This window comes from Callospermophilus lateralis, chromosome 20 (genome assembly GCF_048772815.1).
Source record: "Callospermophilus lateralis isolate mCalLat2 chromosome 20, mCalLat2.hap1, whole genome shotgun sequence".
NCBI lineage: Eukaryota > Metazoa > Chordata > Mammalia > Rodentia > Sciuridae > Callospermophilus > Callospermophilus lateralis.
In genome coordinates, this window is record NC_135324.1 from 459,377 (window position 1) to 480,346 (window position 20,970).

Consider the following 20,970-nt stretch of genomic DNA (forward strand, 5'->3'; position numbering starts at 1 on the left):
AGGACATTGAAGACGATTTAAATTAAAAAAAAAACTTTAAAAAGAGGCAAAAGAGAGAAAAGGACCCTTTCCCTAGGTTCTGATTTAAGAGTAAATACATTCACTATGTACCTCATACTTCCCAAACACAGAAAGAAGACACTGAGAGGATTGAATGAAAACAAAGAATCACTGTCATACTAAGAGACATAAATCCCCACTTACTGAAAAGGGAAATACAGTGAAGCAAAATGGTAATTGCAAAGCATGAGACTTTGAAAATATTTTGAAACTACTATAGACTTATCGAATTTCTGTTCTTAATCACAAGTGGGATATTATGCTGGTTAGATCAATTTTATATATTAAAACAAAGGTTAATAAATATTTAAGTGATAGTTATTTTGTAACCAACTTGGAATAAATATTTGAAGTCAAAAGTGGTAGGGATTTTCAAAAATTCCTAAATATGTGTCAGTTGATTGAACACTCTTGGGCATGCTGTTGTTCAAAATTGAAAGTTTAAATTTAAAGATGTTTATGCTACTTAAAGTTAACTAGAGGCTCCATGTAGTATTCATCAACCTACCATTGTTAAAATTTTTTTTTTGCAGAGAAATCTATCCTTTAAATTGTATGAATATCCCCCAAAATACAAATAAGACTATTTCCCTGCTAAAAATAATATACTAAAAGTTACAGCATTCAATTGTAAATGCAAACATGGAGTCAGGTAGATGGAGTTCTTGGTGAGTGTGGCAATAAGTCCTCACATCAATAGCAAATTAAAAACATTGCACACCAGTGTTGTTAAATTGTTATTCAACAGAGCCATCCTGGGGGATGCAAACCAAATATCCCTTGAAAAGAATGATGAGCCATATTGGAATATGGGAAACTATAGAACTTTGAAGTCAAATAATTTATTCTAATTATATATTTTACAAAATGAATGTACACTAGGTTTACTGAAATGTCACAGAAAGAATGCTGCAGAATTCTACAAACATGACATCTCTAAAACTAAAAAAGAAGCTTTCTGAACAAAAGAGAATAGTTTTGTGATGAGGAGAAAGAAATGAGTCCTTGCTTCTTAGGCATTTTTTTTGAGATGTAAACTTTGTAGAGATATATTGCATAACAAATTGAATTACTGTTACTGAACTGTATATTTAAAATTTTGGAGACAGTAAGTTTTATTTTGTGGTTTTGATTACAATGAAAATTAAAAGATAAAGAGAATTGCAACATTTCTCAAAGCTACATTTTAAATAATGTGGTCTTTATCCTATAAATAAGAACAAGCTCATCCATATACAAGTAATGGGCATGCATGTAAGCTCAGCTACTAGGAAGTCTGAGGCAAGTGAATTGCAAATTCAAGACATTCTCAATAACTTAGTGAGAACCTCTCTACAAATATGAGTGAAAAGGAGCTTGGGGTGTAGTTCAGCATGAGAGTATCACTGCCATTAATCCCCATTATACTTATACATAGAAAACTTCAATTTCTACGTACATGGGCAGAATGAAAACCTAATCAAGATAAAATACAAAAGTCATGGACAAAACAGGCTTAATATTTATAAAGGCAAAGCACATATAATATTTTTGGCAATACATACAAGAATCATACATATCTTAGTTTGTGAAGCAATTAACTGATATGAGGAAACCCAGTCTATAACATAAAACCTACTGTTCACAATTAAAAAAAGAGAAAAAAATAACCAAATTGTAAATATCCACAGATGTACTATTTTACAAATCCTCTAACTCAAATAAAACTTACATCATCTCTCAAAACAACAGTCTTTGTCCAACTTGACATTCATTCCATGGCAGATTATTTCACAGAAAATCCATTACACATATAAGAAAGAACACTGATAAGGAAATTTTAGTGAAAAAAATGTACAAATAAGATTAGAGAAACTGACTTATGATAGTAATGTATTACAATGGGTGGACCTAGAGGTCTCAAGAAATGTGAAAACTTTCCTTCAAATGACGGTAGAAGGGCTGGAGTTGAGGAGTAGTGTTAAAAAGCTTGCCTAGCATGTGTGAGGCCCTGGGTTCAATTCTCAGCACCATATAAAGATAAATAGTAAATTCATTAAAAACTAAAAAATATTTTTAAAATTATGAAAGAGCTGTCAGATAACATTGACACTCACAAGGCAAGGGGAATGTTTTGTTGTTAATTTGAATGTATGGAGACATTACCAGAGGAAAAGGAGGATACTATATAATTTTAAAGCACAAAACACAGGACAGGTTTTTCTATGATAACAAGAGAAAAAATTCAAAGCTTCTCAAAAATATTTTCTGCTGGATGATGTCTCAATGAACCTATTTGAATTTAGGCTTCCTCCTCTACCTCAACTATGTCCTCTGCTATATGTGGGCCACAGGATTTGACATCACTGCATTCCTCTAAGTCAACCATATCAAGTGAAAGATATATATCATGCCACCAAAGGAAAACATTAAGGATCAAAGGAAACATCATTAACATTTTCTTGTCAGCACCAAGAACTACCCCATCTTTCTTTTTGAAAGCATAAATCTGCAACACATTCTTGTGGAGAAGTTCCCAAATGATACACTTCAAGGGAAGAGAACTAAATAATGATAATTAGGAATTTTGAAGGAAAGTTATGCTCACCCACAAAGACTAGGTTGCTGTAGTTCTCCAACATCACTTCTCTATATAAATTCTGCTGAGCAGGATCCAGGCATTCCCATTCCTCCTTAGAGAAATCAATAGCCACATCCCTCAATGTCAATGGCTCCTGAAATAAAAATTGGTACATCAATAGAACATGGACCAAACAATTATTCAGTTTTGAATTTGAATTAAGAGTTAGTAGAACGGACTGTCATGTAGGAGAGTGACTTTAATTATGTAATAAGATACTTTCCATTATCTAATTCAGAGGAAAATACATAAGTCTAAAAACAGTATATATATATATATATATATATATATATATATATATATATATATATATATATATATATATCAGAGTGAAGTGAAGGATATATACCATAATCCAAGCACTGAATAAAAGCCCAACTTCTAACTTTTCTGCCATCAGTGAATGTGAAATTTGGCGGATATTCCAAATGCAAATCAGACTTGTCAAAGATATTCTCATGAGGTGATTGTGCAAAAGGGAGACAAAAAGTGGTAAAAAAAAAAAGCTTTTTAAAACAGTCTGGTTTCTATTCTCTCTGCTTTCTATCCATGAGATAGATTGAGCTCCCCGATACAATTAGTTTCAAGTATCATCCATGACACATTCCCAATGTGTAAAGTATTCATAAAATATTAATGTTTGGAGACATGAAAAGTGACACTTTCACCTCGTGAAAAGACAAACTTGAAGTATTTCAAGTTTTATTAGCAGTTCAACGAGTGAATCAATGTGGTACAATAGAATGAACAATAGGTTACAGAAGACTTCAAGGAGGAGATTAAAAAATTCTTAGAGGTAAACAAGAACATAGACACAACATATGAAAATATTTTGGACACTATGAAAGCAGTACTAAGAGGAAACTTCATTGCATGGAGTTCATTCCTTAAAAGAAGAAAAAGTCGATAATTGATCTCATACTTCATCTCGAATTCCTAGAAGAACAAATCAACAGCAAAGCAGTAGAAGGCAAGAAATAATTGAAATTAGAATTTAAATTGAATTAAAAGAAACAAATAAACCTTGACAAAAAGTTGGTTCTCTGACCTCTAGCTATGCTAATGAAGAGAAGGAGAGAGAAAATTCAAATTACCAGCATACAAGATAAAAAAGGCAATATCCCAACAGACACTACAGAAATAGAGAGGATATTTAGAAATTATCTTGAAAAATGTATACCCAAATAAAATAGAAGACACTAAAGGCATCAACAAATTTCTTAAGTCATATATTATGCCCAGATTAAATCAGGAAGACATACACAATTTAAACACACCAATATTAAATGATGAAATACAAGATGCCATCAGAAGCTTATCAACCAAGAAAAGCCCAGGCCCAGATGGATACACTGCCAAGTTAAACAAGACCTTTAAAGAAGAAATTCAAAAATACTAATATTCTTCAATTTATTTCAGAAAATACAGAAAGCAGCAGCACTTCCAAACTCTTTCAATGAGGCCAATAACATTCTGATCCCAAAACCAGGCAGGGACAAATGAAAGAAAGAAAACTTTAGGCCAATATCTCTAATGAACATAGATGCAAAAATTCAGGATAAAATTCTGGCAAATTAAATACAAAAACATTAAAAAGGTCATGCACCAAGATCAAGTGGGGTTTGTTCAGGGATACAGGGTTGGTTCAACATATAGAAATCAATAAAGGTAATTCATCACATCAATAGACTTAAAAATAAGAATCATATGATCATCTCAAGAGACACAGAAAAACCATTTGACAAAATACAACACCCTTTCATGTTCAAAAAATTAGATATTGAGATAACAGGAACATTCCTCAAAATCATACTGGCTCTCTACATTAACCCTAAGGCCAACATCATTCTAAAGGGAGAAAAACTAAAGGCATTCCCTCTAAAAACTGGAACAAGACAGGGGTGCTCTCTCTCACCATTTCTATTCAACATATTTCTTGAAACACTGGCCAGAGCAATTAGACAGATGAAAGAAATTAAAGAAATAAGTACAGGAAAAGAAATAAATTTGCTGACAATAAAATTCTATACCTAGAAGACCCCAAAAGCACCACCAGAAAACTTCTAGAACTAAAAAATGAATTCAGCAAAGCAGCAGGATATAAAATTAACACACATTAAAAAAGGCACTTCTGTATATCAGTGACAAAACCTCAAGAAGGAAATAAGAAAAACTACCCCATTTACAGCAACTTCAAACAAAAAAAAAATACATAAGATACTTGGGAATCAACGAAAGAGGTGAAAGATCTATACAAGGAAACTTACAGAACCCTAAAGAAGAAAATCAAATAAGACCTTAGAAGATGGAAAGATCTACCTTACCCTTGCATAGGCAGAATTAATATTATCAAAATGACCATAAAAGGAAAAGCACTATACTGATTTAATGCAATTCTGATCAAAATCCCAATGACATTTCTCATAGAAAAAGAAAAAGCAATCATGAAATTCGTCTGGAAAAATAAGAATCCCAGAATAGCTAAAGCAATTATAAGCAGGAAGAGTAAAGCAGGTGGTATCACTATACCAGACCTTAAACTATACTACAGAGTAATAGTAACAAAAACAGCATGGTATTGGCACTAAAACAGTCCGGTAGACCAATGGTACAGAATAGAGGACACATAGGCTAAATCACAAAATTACAATTATCTTACATTAGACAAGGTGCCAAGAACATGCATTGGAGAAAAGATAGCCTCTTCAACAAACGGTGCTGCGAAAACTGAAAATCTATTTTCAAAAAAAAAAAAAAAGATGAAATTAAAATCCTATCTCTCACCATGCACAAAACTCAACTCAAAGTGGATCAAGGACCTAGGATTTAAACCAGAGACTCTGCATCTAATAGAAGAAAAAGTAGGCCATAATCTTCATCACATGGGGCTAGGCCACCCCAACATCCTTAATAAGATGCCTATAGCACAAGAATTAAAACCAAGAATCAACAAATGGGATGGATTCAAACTAAAAAGTTTCTTCTCAGAAAAAAAATTCTGAGGTGAACAGAGAGCCTAAAACCTGGGAGTAGATTTTTACCCCTCACACATCAGATAGAGAACTAATATCTAGTATATAAAGAACTCAAAATGCTAAGCACCAAAAAAACCAATAATCCAACCAACAAATTGGCCAAGAACCTGAACAGACACTTCTCAGAAAAGGATGTAGAATCAATCAAAAAATATTTTAAAAAATGTTCATCATCTCTTGCAATTAGAGAAATGCAAATCAAAACCACTCTAAGATATCATCTCACTCCAGTCAGAATGGTAGCTATCATAAAGACAAATGACAAATGTTGGCAAGGATGTGGGGGAAAAGGCACACTCATACACTGCTGATGGAACTGCAAATTGCTGCAAACAACATGGAAAACTGTATAGAGATTCCTTCGAAATCTGGGAATGAAAACACCATTTGACTCAGCTATTCCTCTTCTCGGACTATTCTCAAAGGACTTGAAAACAGCATACTACAGGGTCACAGCCATGTCAATGTTTATAGCAGCACAATGCAGAATAGCAAACTGTGGAGCCAACCCAGATGCCCTTCAGTGGATGAATGGATAAGAATATGGGGCATATATACACAATGCAATTTTACTCAGCAAAAATAAAATCATGGCAATTGCAGGTAAATGGATGGTATTGGAGAAGTGAAGTTAGGCAAACCCAATAAATAAATGTTAAATGGTTTCTCTGATATAAGGAGTCTGACTATAGTGGGGTAGGGAGGGGGAGCATTGGAGGAATAGATGAATTCTACATAGGGCAGAGGGGTTGGAGGGGAGGGGAAGAGGCAGGAGATTAGCAGTGATTGTGGAATGTGATGACACCATTATCCAAAGTACATGCACGAAGACACAAATTGGTGCCAACATACGTTATGTATAACAAGAGATATGAAAAATTGTGATATATATGTGTATTAAGAGTTGTATTGCAGAAAGAAATGAGTACATATATAATGGCATAAATTAGCATGAATATACTTTCTATACAGAGATACGAAAAATTGTGCTCTATGTGTGTAATAAGAATTGTAATGCATTCCACTGTTGTCATGTATTTAAAAAAATAAATAAATTTTTAAAAAAGAAAAGTATTGAAACCCATTGGGGACGCTATAAGCCTACATGGCTCTATATCTTAAAAACACAGATCTGGAAAAGAGGATGCATGAACAACATGATAAACCAAGAAAGAATGTGCCCCAAACAAAGATGCTACATTATTAGAATCCATGGTCAGAATAGCAGGATAAATGGGAGAAGGTACATTATTTTCTGTGAATTAAAGGATGATATGAGAGCAAATACAGGCAGCAAAGGATCATTTTGAAAAAGAGCTACATAAGCAAATACAGAAAGGAAAATATTCCTTCAATAAGGAGATAGAGATTTTGAAAAAAACAAAACAGAGATCCTTGAAATGAAGGAAACAGTAAATCAAATTAAGAACTCAATAGGAAGCATCTCCAACAGAATAGATCACTTGGAAGACAGAACCTCTGACATTGAAGGCAAAATTATAATCTTGAAAAAATAAAGTTGACCCCAGGAAGATGGTAAGAAACTATGAGCAGAAGATTCAAGAATTGTGAGATAATATGAAAAGACCAAATTTAACAACTATTGGGCTAGAGGAAGGCATAGAGGTCTAAACTACAGAAATGGACAATCTATTCAATGAAATAGTACCAGAAAAATTTCCAAACATGTAGAGTGAATTGAGAAATCAAATACAAGAATCATATAGGACAACAAATGAACAAGATCATTACAGGTCTACACCAATGCAAATCATAATGAAAACACCTAGCATACAGGAGGAGCAGAGCATTTTAAAAGCCACAAGAGAAAGGAATCAAATTACATATGGGGGAAAACCAATCAGGATCTCTGATTTCTGAACTGAGACCCTGAAATCTACAAGATCCTGCAAAACAATATAAACCAAGCTCTGAAACAAAGGGATGCCAACCAAGAATCATACCCAGCAAAATTAAATTTTGATTAGCAATTAGATTTCGATTCAGATGTTATTTTATGACAAAATAAAAACCTTTCAACATACATAAAATTAAAAGAATTTACAATGAGAAACCTGCACTACAGAATATCCTTGGCAAAATATTCCATGAGGAGGAAATGAACAACAATAAAAAATCAGAAAAGGATAGTATCACTCTAAAGGAAAAACCTATCAAAGAGAAACTGACTTAGTTAAATACCAAAAATAAACAAAAATAACTGGGAATACAAATCTTGTCTCAATAATAACCCTGAAAGTTTAGTTCCAACTCAGCAATCAAAAGACAGGCATATTGGATTTAAAAAAAAAAAAAACAAAAATATGCTGACTGAGACTCAAGTAATAGGAAAAGACACCCACAGACTGAAGGTGACAGGTTGGAAAAAAATATATCACTCAGGCTGGGGCTGGGGCTCAGTGGTAGAGCACTTGCCTAGCACATGTGAGGCCCTGTATTCGATCCTCAGCACCACATAAAACTAAATAATAAAGGTATTGTGTCCATATACAAAAAAATAAATATTAAAAAACCTACCACTCACATGGACTGTGGAGGCAATCAGGGGTTTCCATTCTTATATCAAATAATGTAGACTTCAAGTGAAAGTTAATCAAAAGGGATAAAGAAGGACCCTTCATACTGCTTAAAGGAACCATACACCAACAAGACAGAACAATTATAAATATACACACCCCCAAAACAATGGAGCATCTATGTTCAAACAGACTCTTCTCAAGTTTAAGGGCCAAGTAGACCACAAGACAATAATTCTGGGTGACTTTAACACACCTCTTTTACCACTGAATACATCTTCCAAACAATATCCAGACAGAAACTATAGAACTCATAATACAATCAATAACAGATTTAACTGACATAGACTATTTCATCCTTCAACAGTGAAGACACTTTCTTGTCAGCAGCAAATGGATCATTCTCTAAAATAGACCATATATTATGCCAAAAAGGAACTCTAAGCAAAAACAGAAAAGTAAAGGTACTACCCTGCATTCTATCAGATCATAATGAAATGAAATTACAAATCAATGATAAAAATAGAAGCTACTCCTATACCTGGAGACTAAATAATATGCTAGTGAATGAACAATGAGTTGCAGAAAACATCAAAGAGGAGATTTAAAAATTCTTAGAGGTGAATGAGGACACAGATACAACATATAAAAATCTCTGGGACACTATGAAGGCATTACTAAGAGGAAAGTTTATTGCATGGAGTTCATTTCCTAAAAAAAGAAAAAGTCAAATAAATGACCTAAAATTACATCTCAAAGCCCTAGGAAAAACAATTAGTCAACACCAAAAGCAATAAAGGAAAGAAAATAATTAAAATCAGAGCTGAAATCAATAAAATTGGAACAAAAGAAGCAAATAAAAATTGACAAAGTTACTGGTAATGGTACCACCATTTGACCCAGCAATCCCACTCCCTGGTCTATATCTAAAGGACTTAAAAACAGCATACCACAGGGACACAGTCTTATTGTTTTTAGCAGCACAATTCAAAAGAGTTAAACTGTGGAGCCGATATAGATGCCCTTCAGTGGATGAATGGATAAAGAAAACGTGGCATTTGTACAAATGGAATATTACTCAGCAATAAGAGAAAACAAAATCATGGCATTTGCAGGTAAATGGATGGCATTGGAGAAGATAATGCTAAATGAAGTTAGCCAAACCCGAAATAACAAATGCTGAATGTTTTCTCTGATATAAGGAGGCTGACTCATAGTCAGGTAGGGAGGGGGAGCATGGGAGATATAGATGAATTCTATTTAGGGCAGTGTGGTGGGAGGAATAGGGAGGGGAAAGGGATTAGCAAGGATGGTGGAATATAATAGATATCATTATCCAAAGTACACGTATAACAGACGAATTGATGTCAACCTACTTTATATACAGAGATATGAAAAATTGTGCTGTATATGTGTAATAAGAATTGTAATATATTCCACTGCCATATATTTTAATTTTTTTTTTTTAATTTTCAAAATGAAAAGGTGGCTCTTTAAAAAACAAATACATTTGATAAAACCGTATCCATGCTACTGTAGAGAAAAAGAGAAATACTCCAATTACTAAAATCCATTATGAAAAAGGAAATATCACCATGAACACTAGAGAAATACAGAAGATAATTAGAAATTATTTTGAAAATTTGTACTGCAATAAAACAGAAAATATTGAAGTCATCAACAAATGTCTAGAATCATGTGACTTACCCAAACTGAGTAAGTTAAACAGATCATTTTCAAGCAATGAAATAGAAAACACCATCAAAAGCCTACCAACCAAAAAATAAATAAATAAAGCCCAGGACTCAATGAATACAAGACCTTCAAAGAAGAACTAACACCAACACTCCTCAAATTATTCCATGAAATATAAAAAGAGGGAGCACTTCCAAACTCACTTTATAAGGCCAATATCTCCTTGATTCTAAAATCAGACAAACACAGAGAATAAATTGTACTTCAGACCAATACCTCTAAAAAGCAGAAGCAAAAATTCTGAATAAAATTCTGACAAATCAAATACAAAAACATATTAAAAAGATGGTTCATCATGATGAAGTGCAGTTCATCCCAGGGATGCAAGGTTGGTTCAACAGACAGATATCAATAAATGTAATTCATCACATCAGTAGATTTAAAGATAAGAACTTTATGATTATCTCAACAAATGCAGAAAAAGCATTTGACAAAATACAGCACCCCTTCATGTTCAAAACACTAGAAAAACTAGGGATAACAGAAACTTCCTTCAACATTTTAAAGGCTCTCTATGCCAGGTCTCATGCCAACATCATTCTAAATGGAGAAAAACTGAAGGCATTTCCTCTAAAATCTGAACAAGAGAGGGATGCCCTCTCTCACACTTCTATTCAATATAGTTCTTGAAACACTAGCCAGAGCAATTAGACAGATGAAAGAAATTAAACGTACAAGTATAGGAAAAGAAGAACTTAAACTAGAACTATTTGCTGGTGATATGATTCTGTACCTAGACGACTCAAAAAACTCCACTAGAAAACTTCTAGAACTAGAATTCAGCAAAGTAGCAGGATATAAAATCAACACCTGTAAATCAAAGACATTTCTGTATATCAATGACAAATCCTCTGAGAGAGAAATGAGGAAAACTACCCCATTCACAATATCCTCAATAAAAAAAAAAGATACTTGGGAATCAACAAGAGGTGAAGGATCTATACAATGAAAACTATGAAACACTAAAGAGAAATCAAAGACCTTAGAAGATGGAAAGATTTAACTTGATCTTGAATAGGCAGAATTAATATTATCAAAATGACCATACTACCAAAAGCACTATACAGATTTAATGCAATTCTGATCAAAATCCCAATGGCATTCCTCATAGAAATAGAAAAAGCAATCATTAAATTTATCTGGAAAATAAGAGACCCAGAATAGATAAAGCAATTCTTAGCAGGAAAAGGGAGGCAGGTGGTATTGCTATACCAGACCTTAAACAATACTTCAGAGACATAGTAACAAAAACAGCATATTACTGGCATAAAAACAGGCTGGTAGACCAATAGCCCAGAATAGAGGACACAGAGACCAACCCACAAAACTACAATTATCTTATATTAGACAAAGGTGCTAAAAATATGCACTGGAGAAAAGATAGCATCTTCAACAAACGGTGATGGGAAAACTGGAAATCAATTGGCAGCAAAATAAAATTGAATCCATCCCTCTCACCATGCATAAAAGTTAACTCAAAATGGATCAAGGGTCTAGGAATTAAACCAGAGACTCTCCAAATAGAAGAAAAAGTAGGCCCTAATCTCCATCATGTGGGTTTAGGCCACAACTTCCTTAATAACTCTCCTATACCACCGGAATTAAAACCATGAATCAACACATGGGATAAATTTAAACTAAAGGTTTTTATTTAAATAAAAAACAATAGAATAGAGAGCCTACTTCCTGGGAGCAAATCTTTACCCCTCACACATCAGTTATAGCACTAATCTCAGGGTATATAAAGAACTCAAACATCTTAACACCAAAAATAATAATAATAATAATAATAATAATAATAATAATAATCCAATCAATAAATGGGCCAAGGACCCGAACAGACACTTCTCAGAAGAGGATATACAATCAATCAACAATTATATGAAAAAATGCTCATCATCTGTAGCAATCAGAGAAATGCAAATTAAAATCACTCTAAGATACCATCTCACTCCAGTCAGAAGGGCAGCTATTATGAAGACAAAAAACAATAAGTGTTGGCGAGGATGTGGGGGAAAGGCACACTCATACATTGCTGGTGGGACTGCAAATTGGTGCAGCCAACTTGGAAATCAGTATGAATATTCCTTGGAAAATCTGGGGTTGGAACCACCATTTGACCCAGTTATTTCTCTTCTCGGACTATACCAAGAAACAAAAACAGCACACTACAGGGACACAGGCAGATCAATGTTTATAGCAGCACAATTTATAATAGCTAAACTGTGGAGTCAAACTAGATATCCTTCAGTGGATGAGTGGATAAAAATATGTGACATGTATACACAATGGAATATTACTCATCATTAAAAAAGAACAAAATCATGGCACTTGCACATAAATGGATGAAGTTGGAGAAGATAATGCTAAGTGAAGTCAGCCAATCCCCCCCCCAAAAAATGCTGAATGTTTTCTCTGATATAAGGAGGCTGACTCATAGCGGGGTAGGGAGGAGGAGCATGGGAGGAATAGATGGATTCTAGAAAGGGAAGAGGGGTGGGAGGGAAAGGGAGGGAGCAGAGGATTAGCAAGGATGGTGGAATGTAATGGTCATCATTATACAAAGTTCATGTATGAAGACTTGAATTGGGTGTCAACATTACTTACATACAAAGAGAGATGAAAAATTGTGATATATATGTGTATTAAGAGTTGTAATGCAAAAAAGTACATGTATAATGGCATAAATTGATGTGAATATACTTTATATACAGAAATATGAAAAATTGTGCTCTATGTGAAATAAGGATTATAATGCATTCCACTGTTGTTATGTATTTAAAAATAATAATGAAAAGCATAAAAATCATGATCTAAAAACCATCTAGAAAAAAAGAAAGAGAAAGAAAGAAAGAAACAAACAAACAAACTAACTAACTAACTAACTAACTAACTGAGATAGGATGCATTTGTTGCTACATACCTGATATATCCAGTGGTCTGGAGGCTGAGGCAGGGGGATCACAATTGTGAAGCTTACCCTAGCAACTGAGTGAAACCCTGTCTAAATTTAAAAATAACTAGGAAGTAGTAACTTTAAAAAATTAAGAAAAAATTAAAATTTTTAAATAAAAATTTTCAAAGGACTGAGGATATTGTTCAGTAATAGGACATCCTAGTTCCAATCCCCAATTTCACAAAAGGAAAAAAAGAATGAAAAAAGTCCTCTTCAAAGTTACAGAAAAAATATTTTTAAATTTATAAATTGTATATATGGAAAACAAAAATTCTATTCCTCAAATGACTCCATTAAAGAGAACAAGGAGAAGTGACAGATGAAAGAAACCAATTGCCTCACCTTTAACCAAACTCTTCTAAGAAAGGAGAACAGAGACTACAAGAGAAATGCAGGCAAGAGCCGTGAACAACCCCTTCAAATAGCAGGTATCTAAATGTCCCTTCATCAGAAAGCAATCAACGTCTTTAGAAAGGAGGGACTGTACCATAAAGTCACATTGAACATAAATTGAGACAGTGTTGAAGAACATGTGGGGTTATCATGAAGGTCCACAGAAACAGATGTGGACACTACAGCACCTGTTCATATGGGGACACAGCGCGATCCTCCAGAGCCTGGTGACAAAGGATGTCCATTTGGTAATAGATAAATAATAAACTATGAAAAATAACCATTTCTGGCAGTCAGCCACATTTTGTTTGCCATATTGCATACAGTTTGACAAATACAATGAAACACCATGTCAGTTTTATATAGCTGTCACATAAATGTCACATTTCACATATAACCATATTTAAATAGTACAACTGCAGAATTTGAAAAAATACAAATGCAGATGAGCACATAACAGACTGAATTACACATCCTGGGTACAGATGATAGGACTCCTCATGATAAAGAGGACAGCTTCCCTCAGGTTCATCTATGACAACACCCCATCAAAATTTCACCATGATTTCCTTTTCACTGAAAAGGGACCAAAGCAAACAATTTGAAAATTCTCCTGGAAGGTTGAATTGATATGAAATTAGCCAGGAATTCTGAACTCTAAGAGTAAAAGCTGGAGCAATCATTACCAGGCAATAATGCATATTATAAAATTATCATATTGCAGAAATTTGAGAACCAAAATTTTGCACAATGCAGAAATTTCATTGATGACTCTGCATGTATGTAAATGTCATTATTATTATTAAGTGCACTCAAAAGGCCTAGATAAATGCAACCATCTCCAGCAGAGGATTTGATGTGAATGAACAAGACAACCCAACATGAAGGGAGGTGTGGGAACTGGAGGCGCAGAGCACAGGTAGGGCTTGGGGGAAGGACGTGCGTGGTACTGGATTACACTCCAGCACCCCAAAAAAGCACACATTGAGGAGGAGGATGTTTCAAAATTATATCAGAATCGGAGGCTCCTGGATTCTCTCCACACATGGATACACCAGATAAATACCTACTTCTATTTTGAGTCCCTCTTAACTAAAGTTATACCTGGATTGAGAGACCTATGCATTGGACCGCTGAGAAAATATCTACTATCTGAAGGGCAGGAAAAGTTGGGGGACACTTGGGCATTAGTCCTGCCTTGAGTGATTGCTATATAATTGGGACAGAATACCCCCATCCAGTGTCACCCAGGGTAGAGGAAGACAGATTGGGGTCACAAATGGAGCACATTGGACACTAAATGACTTGTAGCTGGAAACACAATTTGTCTGGTGCTCATAGAAGAACGAACTGTATATACACAAGTATCAGGAGTGGAGAAAAGGGGTGGTTTTCTATGGCTGTTGAGGGTCATGAGCTTTATCCATTGGACCAGGGCAGAAGGGGAGTAGGATCAAGGGTCCCAGTTTATCCCTAGAAGGGATTTGCCAGCATGATCTGCAAACTGTGGTTGCTAACAGTTGAGCTCCTCCCTAGCCAGTCCCTAAGGGTAGACAGGACAAATGCAGTCCACCCTGAAGCCTTGCCTAAGCCCTCTCCCCCCTATCTCAGTAATAAATCCAGTCCTGACCATTTATTGCTGTAAGGAGTATGTCCAGACACTCAGGGTCCCAACATTTTTTTTTCCATTCCAGGGACTCACATTGATGTGCAAAAACTTCCAGGGACTACTATCACCCCCCAACCCTGGAGTGAAGGAAAAGGATGAAAACCACAGCTCCCTGTTTCTTTCTAGAATAGGCTCACACCACCTTCTTGCAGTGAGCACAAACAGCCTGGAATTCACCAACTGCATCAGGAATTCAGTCCCCATCCAAGAAGGAGAGTTTCTGCAGCCTGAGCCCAGCTGTGGGAAAGGCTCCTATCAAACATGAGAAGGAACTAGTCCTCCAAGGACATTGATACGGAGAAAGAGACCTGCTCACATGGGGCTAGAATATCAGCTCAGTGCAGCCATTTGTAAAAATAGCATGGAGTTCTTTAAAAGCCAACAGAGTAACAACCACTTTGAACACGTTTCCAAAGGAACTTGAACCAGTGTGTTAATAAATGGCTGCATGCCCATCGCTGTTCCAGTATCCACAGGAGCCAGGACGAGGGGACATCTGAAGTGGCTTCGGGATATGGAGACTCCTCCCAGTCACAGGAACATCACCTACTCCCCTGAGAAACTACTTCCCCTAATGCACCTGCCCATAGGTCCACAGGTGGCTGAGATTTACCAGACGCTCAGGAGACCTCAGATGTGCCAGGTGTGGGATCCTAAAGTCAGTCAGAGACAAAATAGGATCAGGGAAATCTCAGAGAGGGCTTGAGACCCCTAGGACATGCAGTCCACAGGGGGGACCCTCAGCCCAAAGACATTCTGACAAGGTGTCTGGCCTGGGAGAGGAAGGGAAAATACACATACATTTTTACAAATGTCAAGTGGTTTTTAGTGTACTTTTTTCTCATGTGAAATGCTCAAACAGAAAACAAAACTTTTGCTTCTTATTTTAATACACTGGGGATGAAAATTGTCAATGGAAATGGAGACAGGGGACTTGAATTTTAGGAATTCATTCATACATGTGTAAAGGTTTCATCTGGGAGACGGGGTTCTGGATCTGACATTTTGTTTCCCTTACATTTAGAACATTCAGGGGGACCCAGGCAGGAGGCCCACACCTGTAATCCCAGCCACTCGGAAAGCTGAGGCACAAGTTCAAGGCCAGACTCAGCATCTGTCTTGAGATAAATGATAAAAAGTGTGAGGAATGTAGCTCCCTGGTAAAGGAGCTCTGCATTCAATCCACTATGCCCCCCTCACCCGCCTCCCAAAAAAGAAAGAAAAGCTCAGGAGAAAAAAAATCCTGAGACCCCTGCAGATCCCAGCCCCCTTGGTAGGAAAAGGGCCATGGTCCCCACACTCTGAAATCCACCACAGAAGAAATTCAGGGAGGAGACTTGAGTTGCCAATTTCTACAGGAGATACAAATGTGTTCAATAATAAGAATAAAAAGAATCCAACATCTTTAGAAATCCGAGAAATGTAAACTAAAACCCTATCGGAGAGAAAATTAAATAGTATCAATGAAGATAGGAAACAAAAGAATTCTAACTAACTCAAGGAGTTTAACTGCTTCTTAACTATTTGTGGAAACTGTTTTGCTGTTAAAGACACATGATAGTCCCCCGCCGCAGGGACTTGCTGCAATCAGTTCATAGGACCAGGATAATACATTAATAGTCATGGGATATTCAGCTTAAAAATAGTATAAAATACCATGGGTAAGTTTTACACGGGTGCCATATGCAGGTGGTATTATGTGTAACTATGATGCACTAATAAATAATCCAGCATGCTTCACTCTTAATGGAAGCATCCAGTCCAAAAATTCATCCACAAAGTTAAATATACGTAAACTTAACCAAGAAACTTTTGAATTTTAAGAGCAAAAAATAGGAGGAAAAAAAAGGATTTATTACCCAACATGTGCATTGTGAAGCTGTACTATTACAATTGTCACCAAGGAATCATGATGTCAACAAAGTCCACCCAGGAACCCACGAGGATGTAAAAATCATACACTTAATTGCAATGCAAAAGTCATTATCAATCAAACCCTAACCAGGCCAACATCAGCAACTTAGCTAGACCCTGGGTCAGAATAAAAACTAAAAACTTCCAGACTCATTGCTGAGTGGTAAAGCACCCTTCTGTTAACTACCAAAACAAACAAACAAAAAACAACTAAGGTCCACAGGAATAAATGAGGTCCCTGTAAACCTCAGCTACCCTCCTGTAGGAAAACCATGTTTGGAGGTTTGATTATTCTTATTTATTGATTAATTGATTGATTGATTGATTGATATTTAATGCAGAGGCTCTCGACCACGGAGCTCCATCCCCAGCCCTATATTGCATTTTATTTAGAAGCAGGGTCTCCCTGTGTCTATAAGTGCCTCGCCAACTTGCCCAGGCTGGCCTTGACCTCGCAATCCTCCTGCATCAGGTCCCTGGCCCCAGCCACTGGGATAACAGGTGTGCGCCATCGTCTGGCTTACAGATTGGATTTCTAGTGGTCCCACCTGTCAATAACCACAGCCCATGAAGACGCTGGGTAGTGGCGCTCACCTGCCAGACAGGACTCCCCTGCAGGGGCTGAGGCTGCCCCAGGGGATGGGGAGGCTGCGACGGGTCTCCGCCACTGTCACGCTCCCCACCAGGCTGGCCAGGGGGACTGAGGGGCGCTCTCCCCAAGGGGCTAAGGCCTGTGGACAAGAGAGCGCTCGGAGTTGGGGTTGGAGTTGGCCAACTCGGGTTCCCCCCACAGCCAATCCCTCCAGAAGGCCTCCCTGCCCGGCCTCCCTCTCAAGCCTCCCTGTCCAGGCACTAGGTGTCATTACACACTCACCATATCCTGGTGCCCAGCAGCCAAGCCTGCCCTGAAGAGCTTCGGCCCCTGCATGACAGGGCCACCCAGGATCCTGGGCATGGAGCGAAGTCTGGAGTCCAACTGCAGGAATCAGGAAACCGTGAACCCAGCAGAAATAAATACCATCTCAAGCGCAGTAGCCCGCCCCCTGCTCACTGCCTGCACTCAGGATTGGACAACACTCAACACAGGAGCTTCTGATTGGACAGGGCATCAGTCAGTCTCCACTCTGCCCAGCCTGAGCCCTGGGAGCCTTCTTTTTGAGTGACAGGGGGGTGATATCTGCTCCAGGCAAGGAGAAAACCAGAATGGCAGGGTTTTTTTTTTTCTTTTCCTTTTGAGGTCTGGGCATTGGGTCAGGGATAGGGTGACCAGAATTCTAAGTTCTGTTGGGTTTTGATGTTAGGAAATTGAAGTCAATTTTTGAAAGTTTCATCACCTGGGCCTCCTCCTACAATAAGACCTCCCAGAGCATCTTCAGGATGCTGACTTGTCCTCTGTTCATCTGTGCAAAATTCTCCAAGCAGAACTGGCCTTTCTTCCTGGTTCTCGCCAGGCCCCTGGATCCCAGGCAATGGGATCCTGCCGCCTCCAAAAACCAGAGACGTCCTGCCCAGATGTGCATTCTTAGTATCAGCTGAATACTCTGCACTTGACAAGAAAAAAGAAAAAAAAAAAACAGACCCTACCTGTTTGTCTTGATGCAAACAAAGACGATGTGTTTCCAAAGAGAGCTCCACATCTTGTCCCCCCAATTCAGTGGGGCAAAAAGTCACATAATACAGAGAAGACTTCTCCTTAAGAGGGGCTCAAGGGTCTCTCTCTTTAAGGAAAAACAATTTGCCTTTGATTGGGAGTCCAAGAAAGCCAATTCCAGGTTTCCCTAATTTTGTAAATAACTAGATAGACTCAAATGCACCCTGCTCTTCTCTGCCTTACTTAACAATGGAGGTCTCGAGATTACCTGCCCCTGGGTCCTGTGCACCTGCAGATAAATGGGAGGAGAGTTCTTTCTACTCATGCAGTGCCCTGTACCTCCAAGTTCCCACAGGCTCCAACACCTTTGGCAGCATCCAATGGGAGAGCCGTTTAGAAAATTCTGGAATGTACCTAAAGACATTTCCTCATCCGGCTATGATGCTATCAATTTGGTCCCATTGTCCTTTTCAGTACTTTTTTATCTTTTTCTGTTTTATTGGTTCTTCTTAGATATACATGACCGTAAAATCCATTGTGGTAAACTTATCCAAACATAAAATATACCTTATTCTCCTTAGGACCCCATTCTTTTGAGTGGCCATGATGGGTGGATTCACTTAGGTATTTTCATATAATTAAATAGAAACATTATGGTCACTTCATTCTACTGTATTTTCTGTTCTTATCTCCCCTCCCTTCCTGTTGCTCCCCTTTGTCTCATCTACAGTACTTCTCTTCTTGCCCCCCATCTTCCTTGTGATATATATATATCTCATGTCATGGAAAACATGTGACCTTTGGTTTTGGGGAATTTCCTTATTTTCCTTTAGCATGATAATCTCTAAATCCATTCACTTACTGGCCAATGTTATGAAGTCATCTTTTTAAAAACTGAGTAATATTCCACCATGTATGTATACCACAATTTCTTTATCTATTCATCTGTTGATGGGCATTTAGGCTGGCTCTCAGCTTAGCTATTGTGAACTGTGCTATCATAAATATTTATATGGATGTGTCCCTGTAGTATGCTGATTTTATCCTCTGAATTTATGCTGAGGAGTGGGATAAATCAGTCAGATGGTGTTTCCAGTCCTAATTTCTTGAAGAATCTCCATCCTGCTTTTCAGAGAGTTTGCACCAATGTACAGTTTCTCCAACTAGGTGTGGGCATTCCCTGTCCCCCACATCCTCACCAATTTATTGTTACCGTATTCTTGATAATTGCCATTCTGACTTGAGTGAAAGAGAATCTCAGTTCAGTTTTAATTTGCATTACCCTAATTTCTAGAATACTTTGCCTTTTCAGTATTTTTTAAAAATATTTTCTCTAGTTGGAGTTGGACCCAATACCTTTATTCTATCCATTTATTTTTCTGTGGTGCTGAGGATGGAACTCAGTGCCTCGCACATGCTAGGGAAGCATTCTATGGCTGAGCCCCAGCCCCAGCGCCCATGTTCAGTATTTTTTACTTTTGCTTCCAGTAATAGCACCCCAGTTATTTGGGGGACCAGTTTTGCTGCATTTGTGAAATGGGAACATTTCTCTTGATGGAAGACGGAGAAGATGAAGGCACATGCCCAGGATTCCAGGGATGAGCAGTACATGGTTGTCTTGCCCAAGATGAGGAGAAGATTATATGGCTAAGAAGAGGGAAAGACCCAGGGACACTCTGAGGCCAGAACCCCCCTTCCCCCAAAAGGGAAATGATTAATTATTCTTGCTGTTAGTTTTCTTAACCAAAATGAGAAATTTTCCTAAGCTAACAATGCTACTAGATATAGGTCCCTGGATGGAGCTCAGATTTGTCTTGAGAGGCAAGGAAAAGTGAATAACCAACCCAGTGGTCCAATAACCAACAAGCTAGACCTGGGCTCCTTGGGGGCAAAACACTGGGTTTACCCAATAATTAACAATCCAACAGCACCTGCCACCCAATTAATGGGGGATGGAGATTTGGATCAGTGGGTGTAAGATTCTGTGGGTGGCCAGCTGCAGGAGCTTGCCTCTGGGGTGCATTATTTGCATCCCAGAGGTTTTTCAGCAACAATGAGATAAGCAGAGTGACAAGAAAACTGACAAAAACCCTCTGCAATATTCTAGCCAGGAAAATTTATGAGCACTTTAAAAGAATCTTAATATTTACCCTTGGTAACATGTGCCTCAATCAGAATGCAACTATTTGAAAATACCTGTCAATATGAAAAGTTTCTGAAATCTGCTGATTTGTGGACCATGTTTGTGGATCACTGCAAAAACCATAAGAGTCCATGGCTAAATACGTCAGTAAAAATATAAATCTAATAATGAGCATCCTCTTATGACTTCCATCCTGAAAACACTGCCCTATTTGCTTTGATAACTGAATAATCATTTAATTGTTCCTCTAGCAACACTTGAGGTCCATAAGAACTGTGAAACATGTCTGGTTGGGAC

At 37.3% G+C, this 20,970-nt stretch overlaps 1 protein-coding gene across 1 annotated transcript in view; it reads right to left on the minus strand.

The window, feature by feature from the left end:
- The window catches only part of LOC143638413 (uncharacterized), a 71,866-nt gene extending 53,972 nt beyond the window's left edge, over positions 1 to 17,894 (minus strand). Inside the window, exons 1-2 of the mRNA XM_077106260.1 lie at positions 17,814 to 17,894; positions 2,648 to 2,774 (exon numbers count right to left, since the gene is read on the minus strand). Coding sequence (XP_076962375.1) covers positions 2,648 to 2,774; positions 17,814 to 17,894 — 208 coding nt within the window. The remainder of the gene's footprint in view (positions 1 to 2,647; positions 2,775 to 17,813) is intronic.
- Positions 17,895 to 20,970: the final 3,076 nt, after the last annotated feature.